The following is a 16,766-nucleotide window of genomic DNA, read 5'->3' on the forward strand; positions in this document are numbered from 1 at the left end:
GTGGGAGAGTAATAGGAAAATTATTTTTTAAAGATAACTGATCAGAAACCACAATACAAAACAACCACCTGCAGGCGGTGGGATACGAACCCACGATCTCTGAATTTCGCGTCCGGTGCTCTACCAACTGAGCTACGGCAACGGCTAGGCAATCTTCTGGTTTCGGGGGTATTTATGTGTGGTGCAACCGAACCTTGAGAGCATTCACCAGCGCCACCCACGCCCATAGCGGCGGACGTAGTACGTCCTGTATTACCGCGTGTGCCACGTGAAACGTGATCGACTGGTGAGGGCAGAAGCTGTGAGACAGCCCTCTTATGCTACCAATGGCATCACGATTGCTAGAATTATACCTAGGCTGCGCAACGCCGCCATATTGGATAGATCGATGCTGTCCCCCTATAGATTATGACAGTCGCCAGTAGCGTCATTCATTTCAATGCTGGTGTTAGTTACTCCATTGTTTCAAGTCAATTCCACTTGGTCCCGAACACGCCAGGCTCTCCCTCATCAAGACTTCGAGGAAGTATCTTGAAAGAAAGCAGAGACGAAGTGAACAGTCAGGTTTGGTAAACCAAGAAAAAACTATTTTTCATTGCACAACCGAACTCTACTGTACAGCCTCCTGGCTTCCGCTTGTCCACGACAGAGCTGAAAAAGAGGTACAGTGTTACACATTTCTATACAATTGTTCCAGACAACCATGGCAGAACAAAAAGAACAGGAAGGGGCTACTGGAAGTGACTGGAAGGTCCTCTTCAGCACGTTGTCGTCCACTGCACCACAACCCGGACTTGTCTACAGCAGACGTGCAGAGGGGTACGTCGTACAAACACCACACATCCCACCCCACCACACATCCACTGTTCTTTGTTACGGCTCTTCTTCAGCGCGGGGTCACCAACCGCGGCTCTGTGCCTAGGCTGTGCTCTTTGTACACGAGGATCGAGTATAGAGCATAGGTGGAGGGGGGCGTGGTGTGACGTCACTTCCTTCCGTCGCTCGGCGGCCAATCAGGAACAGGAGCCGTCGTCCCAGCCGCGGCGCCACCTCTCGTCGACGCGTGCGCAGTCGAACTCCGGCTTGCCCAGCTTCCGGTTGACAGCGTTGTGCTGCTCGCACAGCCACTGCGCCAACTCGGCACGGCTGGTCACACGGGGAGGGCTCGACTCCAGCCTGCGCCAACGAGAGACACGGGCAAAAGCAAAGAAACGACGCTCTGAATATTTCTGTAAATGAAATCCGATGTAGAGAGGAAAAAGAAAAACTCCCAGATATTTAGACTTGTTAAGGGAGGGAGGGTAATGAGAGAAAGAGGTGTCGTAGTAGAGGGCTCCGAATAATTTCTGCCACCTGGGGTTCTTTTCACGTGCACTGGCATCGCACAGCACACGTGCCTGTAGCGTTTTGCCGCCATCCAAATGCTACCACCGCAGCCGGGACTGAACCTGCATCTTTCGGGTCAGCAGCCGAGCACCATAACCACCGAGCCACCACGGCGTTTTTTCTTTTTTTTAACGAAAGAAGAAGCGACGGAGATGTTGGTATTTGTAAGCCAGAAGCACCACACAAAACCCACAGCTGCACGGTCCCAATGACGTTGTCAAAAGGTCCAAACAAATTTCCACCAAAAATTTAACAGTACCGATAACAAATACCAGTAACCTTGCCAACATTAACACGAAAACACTTGGCAACGATGGGCAATAGACACTATGGGAGCAAAATGAGCGAACGCGTCAGAGTTCTGAACAGCGTACGAAAAAGTTGAATCGACCATAAAAAAATCTTTAATTGCTTTTGATGAATGAACCAGCCTCGCAGTGCGTGCCTCCTGAGTGGTCCTTCGTAATTCTACAACTGCTTCATTCATCACACATGTACAGAACTAGCTCAGCTTTTATTCTTTAGTGACAGACTTCGTGCGTGCGTGCGTGCACGTCTGTGTATCTGCGCGCGTGTGCGCGAAAAAGAAGGAAAAACGGACGAAATAAACATCGGCAGAAAAAAGAAAGACATGATATGAGATTAAGGATGCAAAAGAGGTAATGGCTACTTTCAAGGTCTACACAAAGGTGCACGTTCACATAACACGCGCGCCCGCACACACACTGCAGTATGTTCAAACTACAAGCGAATCAGCGTCTTTTCACGCAGCACAACAATAAAGTTCAGTGCGAAGAGTACGCTTAAACACACCCGTGGAGACCAGCGCCTTCCGCACTTTTCGCGGCCAATTTTCCGACCGCCCCGTCCATCCTAGCGCACCTCGTTGTGTTCCCCGTTGGGAAGGCTCAGCTCTTTCACCGCAGTAGCTTCGTTTCTCAGGCGGCCGAAGCCAATCCAATCCACTAATGGCCGGCCTTCCGCCGCCACGGAGTCAAGGTAAGTGCACTCTAGTCAAGGCAAGCGCGAACCCCAAGAGCGCCACCCCACTGCACGGTTGTCCCCACGCAAACTCCAACGAAATAGACGCAGGGACAACAACAGCTCGACCCTTCCGCTCGCCGTATGGGGGGGGAAGAACCCTATACTACGTGCGAAGAGGGCCGCAGAGTGGAGCCACTTAATTAAAGCAACGCCCAGCGGCTGACACTACGCGAGGACGGAGAAAGTGAGGAAGCGGTTAGACGAAGAATGCTGGCGGGATGGAAAATCAGGACTGGCTTCTCTGCAATGTTTTATGACAACAGGGCAGCAGGCCTCCCGCTAGAGGAACAAGTGTACAGGACTATGATGAAACAACCGGCGATGAAGAGTGCAATTAAGGTAACGGTTCGGAAGAAAAATATCATAAGGATGGAAGTGACGAGCCGCCGCGGTGGCTCAGTGGTTAGGGCGCTCGACTACTGATCCGGAGTTCCCGGGTTCGAACCCGACCGCGACGGCTGCGTTTTGGCGCGTGTGTGCTGGGCGATGTCAGTGCACGTTAAAGATCCCCAGGTGGTCGAAATTATTCCGGAGCCATCCACTACGGCACCTTCTTCCTTTACTCTTTCACTCCTTCCCTTATCCCTTCCCTTGCGGCGCGGTTCAGGTGTCCAACGATATATGAGACAGATACTGCGCCATTTCCTTTCCCCAAAAAAACCAATTATTATTATGGAAGTGACTGAGATGAGAATGCTTAGATGGATATGTGGAGGGACCAGGGAGGATAAAGTAGAAATAACCATGTAAGTGGAACGGTTAAGGTGGCAAGGATGAGCAAGGCTTCCGTTTATTGGTTCACTGCGAATAAATGTACTAGCGATGGGAACGGCATGCGTGCTGGACGGCTGAAAACCTGCGCTGAGGAAGCGACACCAGGCCGTGGTTGCTCCCAGACTCGAGGAGTAACCTCTGCGGTCGTTGTGCATGTAAGCCTTAGGCAAACGATTGATCGATGGCAGTGTCCCCGCCCGCATTGGCGACACTGCTAAATGCGGTAAACCTGGAGAGCAGCGCGTTCCTGGGATCTTAAACTCGCATGGGGAACGATGTACAAAGGCTCAACGGACGCAGACAGAACCACACGCTTGTGAATTTCAATTAGCGGTGTTTTATCCCTCAAATGAAGTCCGAAGCCAGAGGCTGGACGCAACGTGCGACGGTGGTGATCCATTGCTCTCGATTAAGCCATAGTACTAAGTAATTCCGCCGTATCCATCTAGGGGCTTTCACAAGCGACGCGACACCAACACGCAGCGACGACCTGCAGGGCTTCTTGCACCGCGGCTTGGATTTAAATCCGAAATGTAGACGACAGTTGCCTCATGCAGTTGAAATGCCGGGCGTCATGGATCTCTCCATGTCCAGTGTAGCGAAGAAGTTAGGTCTACTGCATGGAAGTAGACGCTCACAAGCGTCGCCCACGGGGCAGACCAGGGACTAATTAGACCCAGACAAGGCAGTCATCTCGCCGTATGCCAGCGACAACAGTCGGCAATAAATCCTGCCTTACAACAGCAACGCTGAGCGTCTAGCTGCTGAAGACAGGCATCTCTGAAACCGCCTTAAGTCCACACATGATGGCACTGCAGCTCCTAACCCAAAACTATACTCTGGTGAAGCAAGATAGTATCAAAAGAGACGAGGCGCACATCAGGTTCTAAGACGTGATGTGTTGCTATGGTACAGGAACAGGGAAGATGGGAGGTGACGGTGCCATAATGCAGGAACGTTTTGTACTGATGCTGCGCCAGCCCTGAGGCTGGTATGACAGGCTCCTTAATCGAGCTCTGTGCCTTGACCTCCCACACGTATCGGAAGATTCGCGTGAAAACAATTCGACGAGAAGTAGAACAAAAGGTTGAAATATAAAAATATCAGCCCAGGAAAGACGCTGGCCAAGGAATAGTGAAGAAAGGAGGACGCTACGATTAGTGCAGCGTTTCTAAAGTGTACAGTGCGAAGATGGTGTTCGACGCGTCCAGTTTGTTGATGTATCAAAGCAGTAACCAAGACATTTAAATCAGTATCAACCAAAAACAAGCCGCCGCATCGTGTCCTTCATCAGCCACGTTACCTCGACTTCATCAGCCTCAGTGGAAGAGGAAAAATACCTCTACCACTGAGCTCCACAATACGCACACTGAGGCGTAGAGACGGAACTGTACCACATGGTATACGCCTACCAAAACAACACAGTAAAGGAAAGGATAAAAAGACGACGATTAAACGGTGGGAAGAAATGCTGTCAAGCTCTGACCCGAAAGTTCAGCAAGACCTGACCGGAAAGGCTGGCTGGAGCGGCTGCAAGGTCCAACGGATTCCCGGAATAAGGGGACCGACCATCAATATTGGGTTCAAGTTAAAATGTTTTCATTATCATGATCATCCGCTTAACCCCGGCTAGTGCCAGCTGCAGCCACCTTATACCCATAAACTTCCTCATCTCATCCGCCTGCCTGACTCCCCGGCTGCCGCTACTACTTTGCCTTCCCTTGGAATCCCCTCCGTTGCCCTAAGGGACCGCCAGTGCTGTGTTATCCACGTTGCACGCCCTCCTTAAGTTTATCTCTTCCCATCGATTTCCGATAATTTACTATTAACTCGCGTTTGTTCTGTAAGTCACTATTACGCTCACTTTAAGCCTCTTAACGTCAGAGCAATGCTTTTCCGTTTCCATTCCAAGGTGCCACAGTTTTGGGACGCAAATCGGTTGAAGCTAATGCTTGCCTCACCTTTCCCTGGCTCCACTCACGGGAGGTCAATGCCTGCACTGCAAACAAGAATACGCCTATATGGAAGTGGAAGGGGAGTAAGCTGCCCTCTAGCACACTCACTTTTACTCCTATTCCCTTTCTGTTTAGAGTGTTTAAAGATCCCCAGGTTGTCGAAATTATTCCGGAGCCCTCCACTACAGCACCTCTTTCTTCCTTTCTTCTTTCACTCCCTCCTTTACCCTTCCCTTACGGCGCGGTTCAGGTGTCCAACGATATATGAGACAGATACTGCGCCATTTCCTTTCCCTCCAAAACCGATTATTATTATTATTATTATTCACCCTTCGCCGCCACAGGACAGAACAGAACGGAGCAGCTCGCGGGGACAAAGTACAACCCAAGAGCGGGCTTGCATGAGAGGCACGGAAACATCGGGGCACTTCAGAGTGCGAGCAAACCTCGCTTCCCATTCTCGCCAGCACGATCGAACCAAAACAGAGACCCGCGGGATGCGCGGCGAACGTGTCTCAAATAAGCAACGTTTCCTCGCCGGAAGACCAGCCGCGAATACATGACGCGTATAGTGTACGTACCGCGGTCCGAAACACCGGTCGAGGCACGTACTGCAAACACAGCGCGACCCAAACGGGTGTTGATCCCAAAGAGCCGAACCGCTGCAGCGTCGGGGGAAAAGTTATAGCAAGTGGAATGGCGCCTTCGTTCTAGGATTTGTCGCCCGTGTTGGGGAACTAGCACCGGCTGGAACTGCCAACTGCGGAACCAGAGGCCGCATTTTGTGATGATTATTCTGGCTATTCGTTACTTTGGCTTATTGGTGCAATCCAGTCTTCTCAAACGTCCTTACAGAAATGTTAAAAGGCTACAGGCACCCAATCTTTGTTTTTCGTGTTTTCTTCTTTCAAACGATGCGTTAGACATTGGTATACATGTAACACCCCGCGGTATTCGCCTACGACCGTTAAATAATTTATAATTAAATTTCTTCTTGATGCCGTTTCGGTTTCATCAACCGAACGACGGCTGTGACTTGTAGTTTAAGTTTACGTCACGTGAGGCACAAAAAAAAAACGGCATTATAACCGCAGATATGTCGTTTGTTGCAATTCTAGCTCCTGAATCTGGCTGGTTTAAGTGCGATAGTGAGTTGAAACTACGTATCAGCGTTTAACTTGCAGTTTTTCCGTGCCTCACGTGGCCTAAAGTACAACTACACTTCACAGCCATCATTCGGTTGATGAAAGAGCATGAGAGAAGAAATTCAATTATAAAGTATTTAGTAGTCGTAGGCGAATACCGCGCAGTGATCCATGTGTTCTAACGTCTAACGCGTCGTTTTAAGGAACAAAACATACAAAAAAAGTAGGTGTCTAAAGCCCTTTAACAGAATATCTGCAGGTTCCCTATAGACTCTCAGTGGACTGCCTGAACATATTTTTGTGAGGGCAGAGCCGGCGACTGACACTGCTTGTTTAGCCACCAACCATGATGTCACGAGCAGCGACTTGACCCACTGCAGGAGAAAAAAAAAAAGCTTGGCGAGTTGGTTCGAATTTGGCATACTGTAACAGCGCAACGACAAATGACTAAGAAAATGTTAGCCAGCATAGTGTTGTCTTTCTTCTTCCTTGGTCGACCGTCTTTCCGTGCTGCTACAATATGTTTGAGCCGCTAAAGGCAGAGCGGAAACTGAATTGACAGGGAAAAGAATTGTTAAAGAACCGGGGCCCAGGAACTGCAATAATTGGAACTGGAAACACGGATAGAAAAAGAAATGCAACTAGAAACAGGTACTATGACTCGAGCTACTGTTCTGCCTTCATACTGTTCGTGCAGACTAAATAGACGCCAAGTCGATAGACGCACTTATTGGAGCCGCTGATACGGAGGCTTAATTCACTCCTGCACTGGCCAAAAGGACGCTGTTACGTAGGGTGTCTCACCTGACATCCGCAAAAACTGAAAAATTAAGATGAAGAAAGCAGAGAACAAACTGCACGTCGTTCGGCGTAATGCGTAGTTAATTAGCCAACAAATACTGGGCTCAGCGCTGAGACGTCAACACGGAGCCGTAGAGCATCGTATGAAAAGTTAAGTTCAAATGCTTCCGACTACGTACTATGCGGCATTTACAAGGTGTCTCGAATCAGACTACATCATCGTTGTCCTTCTTCAGTTGCTTCTTCCGTACCTTCAGCTGCTCAGCGACGTAAAAGTTACAGAGTGACGCTCCAGCGGGCGATAGATGGCGCCTGCTTACTCTTTGCGGAAGTCCCTGGCGCAGTCGTCGCACGGGTACAGCCGGGAGAAGAGGCGGAAGAACTGCTCGGCGTCGTTCTGCTGGGCAGGGGTGGGCTTCTTTGGGTAGTAGGCGGCCACCGAGTGCAGCAGGGACCAGGTGCACCGGCCCAGCTCGGACCTGTCCGGGGGACACTCGCGGTCAGCCTCCGGGACGCTGCCTGGGACCGAAGATGGCGCACCCTGCGAAGAACGTGGGAGAAGGGGGAAGCTATGACTGGAGTTGTACGATGCTACAGATGGCTTGTGCACACGTCCCACTGGCCGCCACGCTGGTGGGGACCAGGTTCACAGCGAAAATCGCGTTCATTCGTCTAGTTCGCTTACTGCCACCTGCCCCGTATGAGCGCAGTAGAAGCTATGCTTGGTCCACTGTCATGGCACACGAGACGTCAGGTGCAGCTGGTACCGGCGCAGACAAACACAGGCACAGGTTAGAACGCAGCAAATTAATGGCGCAGCGCCACAAACATGCAGACAAGAAGGAAATGACTGACAATTCGCCCGACGCTAAATTGCGCTCAAATAACTGCTAAAAAAAATAATTATTAAAGTTAAGGCCCACAAGGTTGCCGAGCCCATGGAAGATCCTTTCTCCTTGCGTCCCCCGCCATCTTTCGTTGGAAACAAGGACGATTAATTGGTTTATTGATTGATTGATCGTGGAAATAAACTGCAACTGAAGGCAGACTAGTAGGCGTTCAAGGACTGAGGAGGGATTAGTGAAACATCCCCGTTCATTTTGCACTTCAAAAAGTGCGTTTTTGCTGTCGCTACACCTATCTCCATGAAACCATTCAGGCTCTAGAATGTTATCCTAGCGTCTTGGTAGCCGCATCTATAGTTTCTTTTTTCTACTCGCGAACTATGCGGCTAGCCCAGCGGTTACGAAGCGTTAACTGTTCCATAAAAAAACTGTCAGTAAGTTCCCCGATCAGCTTTATCAATTCAGTAATGAACGAACCAACTTTCGTCAGTACTCTCACATGCGCACGCTAGCGCCATCCGATGGTGCTTTCAAGAACAGTCCCTTTTAAGCCCAGGCGTAGCATACGTTCAATTCTCGAGCACAATCATAATGAGAACGGAGTCTTAGCTCAGAACAGACACGGCGCTCGGTTCAAAAGATTTGTTAATAGACCTCTCCGGGCCTACGTCATCAGCGCACGTGGTTCTGACCCGATTGGAAAAACATGAGCCACACCAAAGAGGCTCAAACCGGAAGAAGAAAGGCCACCAGGCGTCTCGAATCGGAGAACAAATGCGGCGGCGAAGCGCTCGACACCACAAAGGCATGTTCAGAAACGGCAGTGGATGATTTTGCCCAGAATCGTCACACTGTTTACACAAGGGAGAGGTCTATTGTTACTGCGTTTTTCGGTCTGTGCCTCTACGGTAAAATAAATAAAGAAAATGGTTGACGGCTCGTGAGCCTTTGGATAAGTCCCATCTCACCGTTAACACAAAGGAAAAGCAATAAATATACGCCATTTTTCATTTAATCTGGCGCTGTTTTGTAAGCAGGAAATTATATCCGTGCTTTGGCCAGAGATGGCGTCAAGGTGTGCCTTATGTTCCTGTGCATGCGTTCAGCGCACGATAGGCGTGTTCCGAATAGTTTCGCAATGGCGGGCGTAGGCTGTCCCGAAACTATTTCAAAAACGTTAGGCCTAGCAACGAAGGCCAGAAAGGCAAAGCAGAGTGTAGCTTGGATTTCGGCGACAGAGCTGGCTGCCAGAGAGAAGTGCGCATTCGGTCTAATTTCGTGGGCAGCGGCCTTACTTATACAAAACAACCTGCGGCAGGGTACAAATGAAACTCTCTCTTGTCGCAAACGCGAGCACCAAGCTGGCTAGACAGGCGTATCCATCCAGGAGACAGATCGATGGCTGGAAGGGTGGTCTGTAAAGTTGTTACGTAACGTTGTTACGTTGTTGCGTGCAGCTCTCTTTGGGTTCCTCCGCGGTTTTGTACATAGTACGGGCTGCACATCGTCCGAACCACGGCCCGCCTCGTTTCTCGGAATCTGATGATAATGGATTTTTATGGCGCGAGGGCATCTGTGGCCAAAGAGCGCCATGACACAAGGTATTTGCTTCTACTCAAGGTGAGGTCAAGGACCAATTTCCCACATAAGCCCTTACATAAGCCGAGTACCAGAGCAAGGGAAAGCTTGTACCCATTTATCACCGGTGGGTACCCGGCGGAACTGGGAACCGAACCCCGCACCTCCCTCATGCGAGGCGGATGCTCAACCACTTGGCCACCGCTGCGGTGTTTCTCGGAATCTGGAGTAATCTATCCACACGTGTGGAGGTTTGCCATCCGTTCTGAGAACTTTCCTGCACTGTGACGTGTGATGATGACAGGGATGACGTATTTAGTCGTTCTCCTCGTGACGTTCTTGCAAGATCATCAAGTTAGCTGCTCTAATAAAGTGCGAAGAAGATGAAACGGATGCTGTATTTGCACCGTTTGAAAATCTACATAACAACGTTACAGATTTTCTGCGCAAAAAAAAAAAAAAACGAAATGCACGACTGTATAGTTACACCCCTACTTTGTTCAAGCGCATATTTTAAATGATGCTAGCTATTCCTCCTTCATTACTTGTCGCGCCACCCATATTTTGTAAGATTTATCTTCCACGTCCGACAACAAACGGTTGTATTTCTTATTTGCACAGTGTTTGTTAGTGAATAGAGAGATTTAGCATAGCGAGATCCGCGAACCGATTCCTCGAGGCGCCAGTAGAGCTTGTGCATGTGCCATCTGAGCAGGGCGTACGTCTGCATTGCGCAGAAGCAGCTGGGTCTCCACGGAAGAGGCTCGCGGATCGCGCTGTGCTAAATCTCTCTAATGACAGCGTACTGCAAATGTGTAACGTGCTTCGACCATTATGCCCTTTCCACTGTTTCCTTTGCAGGGGACATGAACTAGGAACTGTGTTAGGGCTTTCCGACCACGGCGCCAAACATCTCGTCATGTCCGAATAAAATTACTACTTCACCCGAAGTTATTCCCCTTGAAAAACCTCGAATAACTGTCCACAACTACAACAAAGTTTCGACCATTTAGATTTACTGCACACATACCCGTTTCTTGCCACGGGTGGCCGGGAAGAGAGCTAAACTCCATCCCACAGGTAGTTTGCAACAATGTGAAACCTACAGCTCACTCGTCCAATCAGGGCTGAAGTTAGCTTTGAAAGTCATCGAATCGCTTCGCACAGAATCACTCCCGATCGAGAGGGAAAAAAAAGGCTTAAGAGACAAAGCGTCACTTGCTGCGGACACAGAGCAGCTGACTAGTGGTAGTTCTTCATCCCCAAAGATCCTGCGTCGAGCGCAGGCGGGATGAACCGCATGCACCCAGCGGAAACGATGTGCTCTGTCTTTTTTGCAAGCGAGAAAAGGGCACCCTGCCGCACGTCTTGGCAGAGTGCACAAAACTCAAGACTCCTCCTCCTACACTTCCCGCCAACACCCTCAATCCCCAACCCCTTGAGCCATGGGAGACCTTGTTATCCAGCCCCGCCCTACCGATTCAGCTCGCACTGACGGACAGGGGCCAGGAGCTGCTGGAAACATATGGGTCCCGTAAATAGGGAACCACCCGGTCTGGTGCCTGCGTGCACCACCGATTTATTTCGTGCTTAATAAGTGTTGATTCATCATCATCCCCAAAGATTGAGCCACCAGTCGGCGTATACTGATCCGGAGGAGCACATTAGTGGAGCGCGCGCCATCCTGATTGGCTCAGGTCGCCTTATTATCTACAGTCTTGCAAACTACTTGGGAGATGAAGTATATAAGCATAGATATAGTACTGGGCATTTCCGAACAAACCACGCCGACGTGTTGGTCAACGTTACGTTAGGTCACATTCGGCTTAGTGGCGACTGCCAACAATGCTGATGCACAATCGCACTGCGAAAAAAAAAATCGGACTGGTTTGCGGAAGGGTATTTCTTCTGCGTGTTGTATACGCAGAAATTACCAACTGTGGCCACTAAGCGTTTAGTCCTAATTATGCCTATTGCTATCGCATACTTTGATCGATGCGCAACTAAATAAAAAGTGCCTATAGTGATCGATGAAATGAGACACACCGGGGGTGGGGGTAAAACTATAACAGTTTTCATATCTTAATAATGTTTATTATTATTATATCGATTGAATAATGCATCTTGCTATTTCAATTATTTGTTTTTATATTTAGTACTTTACGCTCATTATCCACTGCTTAAGGATGAAGGAATTTTTTATTTATTAATAATGGTGCGGAGCTTGAGATGTTCACCTCATGCGCAGACCGCGCAAGGGACAGAATAATCCGGCTGAATAAAAGTAGGCAATTTTCGGACCGAGGGAAATTATAATTTATTTACATACATTTCTGCAGTTGCTAGAACAATAGAGTAGAAGAGAGGAAAATGTTCATATTGGTAGGGCTTTAACATGTACACATATGCTTCAAATATACACCTATATACAATCCGGCCGAACTGAAACGCAAACACGCATATTGCATAGTTTTTTCACCTGCAGCGATATATTTGTTCGCAGCCTGATTAAGAATATTTATTTCGCGAGACAGTTTACACAGAAACATGAATCACGATAGATTCATACTGTAGCTGAATGTAAAATATTTTTTTGTTGTTGTTCGCAGACACTGTTAGCGTTTCATTCCGGCCTGATAGTACATGCACACAATTTGCATACACATGCAAATATTATTCTCACAAAAAATCGAATGCGAAACCTTACGCTTTGCGGCAGGTAAGATATGAGGCCGCTGCACATATATGCAAGGCCGTCAAGGTACGCAGAAAAGCCCTGTTCGCTCGGCCGTCGACTCGTTCCTTTCAGCACAGAGAAAGCGGGTCAGTCATTCCCATATGACTGACCCACTCATTCATTTCGCATATAAGCAATTTGAGACTTTTAGCACAGTGCGTACCGCCACCGCATACTGCGCAGCGCCCGCCGTCAGTGCGCACGTACAGATGGCCTTGGGGGCACGAGATGGCGCCACGTACCGGCCAAGTCCGCGCGCCGCGGCGGTATCAATCAGCGGCAACGCACTGGCGGCGTGCGGCGAACGGTGCGAACTGCGCATGCATGATCAGAACGCTGCTGGCACAGTTCAGTAGAAATATGGCTGCGCTCAGAAAGGCAAATGTAAAAAGGTCCACAGCGGAGGCGTTACGCGCCATTCGAAAAGTCTCGTTTATTCCTGAACACTTGTCTGCTAAGCAAAAATAGCTAGGTGAAAAGACGTGCACGTGAACGCCGCATGTGGATGCGGAGAAACTGGCGTGCGCTATAGCTTGCAGCCACCTGCAGCTGCTGCTTGCATCTATCACCAGCACTGACTGCGCATGAGCACTACAAGCTGGCGCGCATGCGCACAGCAGCCGTGTGAAAAAGGCGGATTGAGAAGACAAGCGGCAGGCGCCCGACGGTTTCGCCAAGGATATTACGCATCTGTTCTAATACGCCCCGCAGAACACACGAGCCGATTTCCAGCTCTGACCCTAGTCACGGATAACAGTTTAACAAGAGCCCCAGCTGCGCTGAAAGCCTATTCGGTTCAAAACCTGTAGAGAGTGTGCCTAAAAGTCCGTTCAAATCACTTTCCGTGAAGTTTCGCCTTACAGCAGGGTCGGTAAAAATGCACTCCGATCTCAGAAACTGCCTCATTCCAAGCGGCTGAAATCGCCGTCGGGTCTAAATGGCTGTCCAGTCGAGAGCGATAAGAAAATCTACAACGACTTGGAGTCAAGCACGGTACGCTCCAGTCTTGTCCTTTGTGATTTGAACCCTTTACGGCAGCTTTACAACTTTCACGTCCGAGGCTCCTTAATTTAAGCACTACCCGTCTTCCACTTGCGTTTGTACGCTTCGGTGAGTCCATAAGGGCGTTACGACAGTTTTTTTTTTTCACTTATCATTATTCCGGTGTCCAAAAGACTCCCCGAACATACCAGACATCGTGCAAAAAATAAATATCGAAATCGTAGCATGCAAACGAAAGTTATTTCTCTTACAGAATCAAAAAAAGGAAAAGAATCGGACGAAGTCGCATTTCACTCGCCAATTTGAGACAGCCGGTGCCAAGATTGAGCGCTTCGCTACGAGCACTGCGCATTGCCATGGTTACCTTGCAAGAGCAGCCTTTTTTTTTCCCCTTTAATCCGCCCGTGATGTAGATACTCCCAGTTAACCACCCTGGCACATTTATTGCGAAGCAAATGCGCTAAAATAAAAAAAAGGCAATCAAGGTAGGCATACAGGGTGTTTCACCTACGGCTTTCCACAATCTTTAGAAATAGGCTTCTTGAGTTCGAAGAGCGCTTTTTTCGGCATAGCATTGTATGCGGTGTAGTACCTAAGAATACAGCTAAGGCGTCCTAACTAGCAGACTGGTTAACTAATATTGAATTGTTAACTTTTCAACTACTGCTGTTAGGCTCCTTAATTATTCAAACGCGTGTGGCTCACCATAAATAATATCCATGTCAGTCTTTCGAATTTCGAAGACTCGGTTACCCTCACCGCTGTGGCCCAACATATTTTGTCTACATCGCTCCAAAATGCATGCGCTTTGGAGACGCTTGCAGTCACAGCAACCTCTCCACTGCACGCAACTCGTCGAAATAGCCAAAATATAATTATCGGGTCACAGCGCCGAGGGTAAGCCCGTTTTCGAAATTCTAAAAACTTATGCGGATATTACTTATGGTGAACCACTCTCCTTCGAATAATTAAGGAGACTAACAGCAGTAGTTGAAAAGTTAACTATTCAATATTAGTTAACCAGTCTGCTAGTTCGGACGCCTTAGCTGAATTCTGACGTACTACACCGCAAACAATGCTATGCCGAAAAAAACGCTCTTCAAACTCAAAAAGCCTTTTTTTTTAATTCTGGAGTCTTAGGTGACCCACCCCGTATATAATTTACCAATCTCATTTATTCTCGGACCATACATGGTACAAACATAATGCGGGAAAGGATGTAAAGTGAGCAAAATAAATTCATACGAAGTATCTATATTTCCATACGAGGTGGTGGTATGGTAGTACGCAGAATTTAGCGCCCCAAAGCGATTCAATCTAATAGTGATGCCGTAGTGGAGGGCTCCGAAATAATTTAGGCCACCTGGGCGTTCTTTACCGTGTACTGACATCGTACAGCTCACGGGCGACGTTTAAGCATGAATAAAGCTGCAAATAAAACGGAAATTTCTTGAAAACGTGCAGGCGAAGACAGGAAGACAACGGAATAGTTACGCTTAGTTGGTTTTAATTCAATTAGTCACCCTGCTCCGAAGTCCCTGGTAGCGCTAAGAGACAAAAGGGGGGAGGGTTAGGTCATGGCACAAACACGAGCTAATGATATCCAAGCTCAAAGCAAATAATATAGAATGGAAATGGCCAAGCCATGTAATGAAAAGAAAACCACCGATGGCCCTTCGGGTAACACAAGGAAAGGAAAGCATAGCAAAGCGCGGCACAGAGTCACATGGGTCGATGAGATTAGGATTAGATTAGGAAGTTTTCGGGGATTAGATGGCCGCAGCTGGCACAGGACGGGGTTATACACTAGGGGGGCAGAGATTAGGTTGGGCAGAAAAAATAAAGTGCCCTGCCAGCACATACTAGGAGGGCAGTGGGAGTCTGTGAGAGAAGCATTTGTCATGTAGAGAACGTTAGGCAGTCGATGAAGATGCCATTTTCTTGCGAGTTTACGAAAACCTCACTAAAAACGAAAAAATTCGTGCAGGCGTTGTAGGTTTTGGTTTCTTTAGTCTTACCTCCCGCGCCATATACATGTCTTTGTCTCAAGCCTTTGTTTCTTTTTATGTATCCCATTCGCGGAAAAAGCCCTTGATTGTATTGGGCACATGTACGAAATATTGTAGCCATAAGCGTGCGCACATGGGGCCAAAGGGGGCGCATATTTTGTCCCATATTATTCCCTTCTTCCCATAAGGCATGAACAGGCGCCACGGTGAAATGTCCCTCTCTCTTATGGCGAAGCCTGTGCACGCCTGCTTGCATCCAACCTCTCTATTTTTATTTTTTACTCTGCAGGTAGTGCGGTATTCGCCCATTTCCGCTGCATCGTAGTGCAGCTAAAATTTGTTTTACGCACTGCCTGATACGGCATAAACTCTCGGTTTACTTTTTCGTTACTAACATGCAGCGCACGTAACAATCCTGCACTCCAGCAGTTCTTCGTGTTACTTTCTCTGCACCGGAATAGTTACACGCACTTTAGCGACTAAAGCATTTAATCATTTATTTAATTACTCCACTCACACTCGTCTGCCCTTGGGCTTACAAGCAGGCATTGCAGAACGGGAAGACAACACCTTACGCACAAATTCAACATGGTAAACGTTACAAAAACGTAACGTAAAAGCGAATCTCGCTTATCGCTTAGCTCCTAGCCATCCGAGCGTTATCTCGAAGACGGTCTTCCACAATCACGTGATAACCGCTCCCGGATAAAGTCGTTGGCAGCGGCGTACTTCTCATTTAAGCCACGATGCCGAATAAGACGATATTATGCTTCAAGCGCACGTGAGGAGGTGTCCGTATATAGCCTGAGTACCCGCAGTTTGGTGAAACAATTCTTGAAGTCATAGCAGACGACACAGAGACCATGGAGCGGAAAGCACGTGAGGAAGAAACCGTTTGCATTTTTCTAAAAAGTGTTCATGCTGGGTATATGCATAGACGTCGATATGAAGCACACCGTTCACCACAGCAGAATAGCTGTGGCGTTGAAGGTAATTCTCGCCATCACGACAACCAAGGACCATTATTACGTCAGCCGCGCCAACTGAGACCGGGCTGATGCCAGCTCTGTGCTTGTAAAACGCTTGCACCAACTTACCGCTGTCTTGGGAACGGTTCCACCCTTGCTTTTAGCCCAAGCCTTGAAGTCCGAGCATGCCCTGCACGGTTTTTTTCTCCTGCCCCCGTGAAAATCGTAGTCTTCACTGTGACTGTCCTCCGCTCCGCTGGGCGCGGCCATGTTGGCTGATAGCGTTTTGTCTCGACTCTGCTCGGCTTAGTTCGTAACGTTTTCTCAAATTTCAATTTATCGAGAAAACCGTGAAAACGCCTTTACGTGATTGCATCTTGGGAAGTACATTTTTTTCTTATTACAACCACTAAATTAAAAGTACTGCTTTAGTCAAAAGGCGAACTCAAATATCTATGGGAAGAGCCATTGGAAGAGCACGAAGAGAGTCGACGCGAGCGCTGCCAGCGCCGTGGCGGCCAT

The 16,766-nt window shown here is 48.5% G+C and overlaps 1 protein-coding gene across 1 annotated transcript; it reads right to left on the bottom strand.

Annotated features, from left to right (window-relative positions):
- Positions 1 to 505: 505 nt before the first annotated feature.
- Alr (Evr1_Alr domain-containing protein Alr) lies at positions 506 to 16,539 on the bottom strand. The gene is made up of 3 exons (XM_077633752.1): positions 16,374 to 16,539; positions 7,426 to 7,646; positions 506 to 1,176 (listed from the first exon to the last, which is right to left on the bottom strand). The coding sequence occupies exons 1-3, from the start codon at positions 16,512 to 16,514 to the stop codon at positions 1,014 to 1,016; spliced, it is 525 nt and encodes a 174-aa protein (XP_077489878.1). The 5' UTR covers positions 16,515 to 16,539; the 3' UTR covers positions 506 to 1,013.
- Positions 16,540 to 16,766: the final 227 nt, after the last annotated feature.

Source organism: Amblyomma americanum, chromosome 8, assembly GCF_052857255.1.
Source record: "Amblyomma americanum isolate KBUSLIRL-KWMA chromosome 8, ASM5285725v1, whole genome shotgun sequence".
NCBI lineage: Eukaryota > Metazoa > Arthropoda > Arachnida > Ixodida > Ixodidae > Amblyomma > Amblyomma americanum.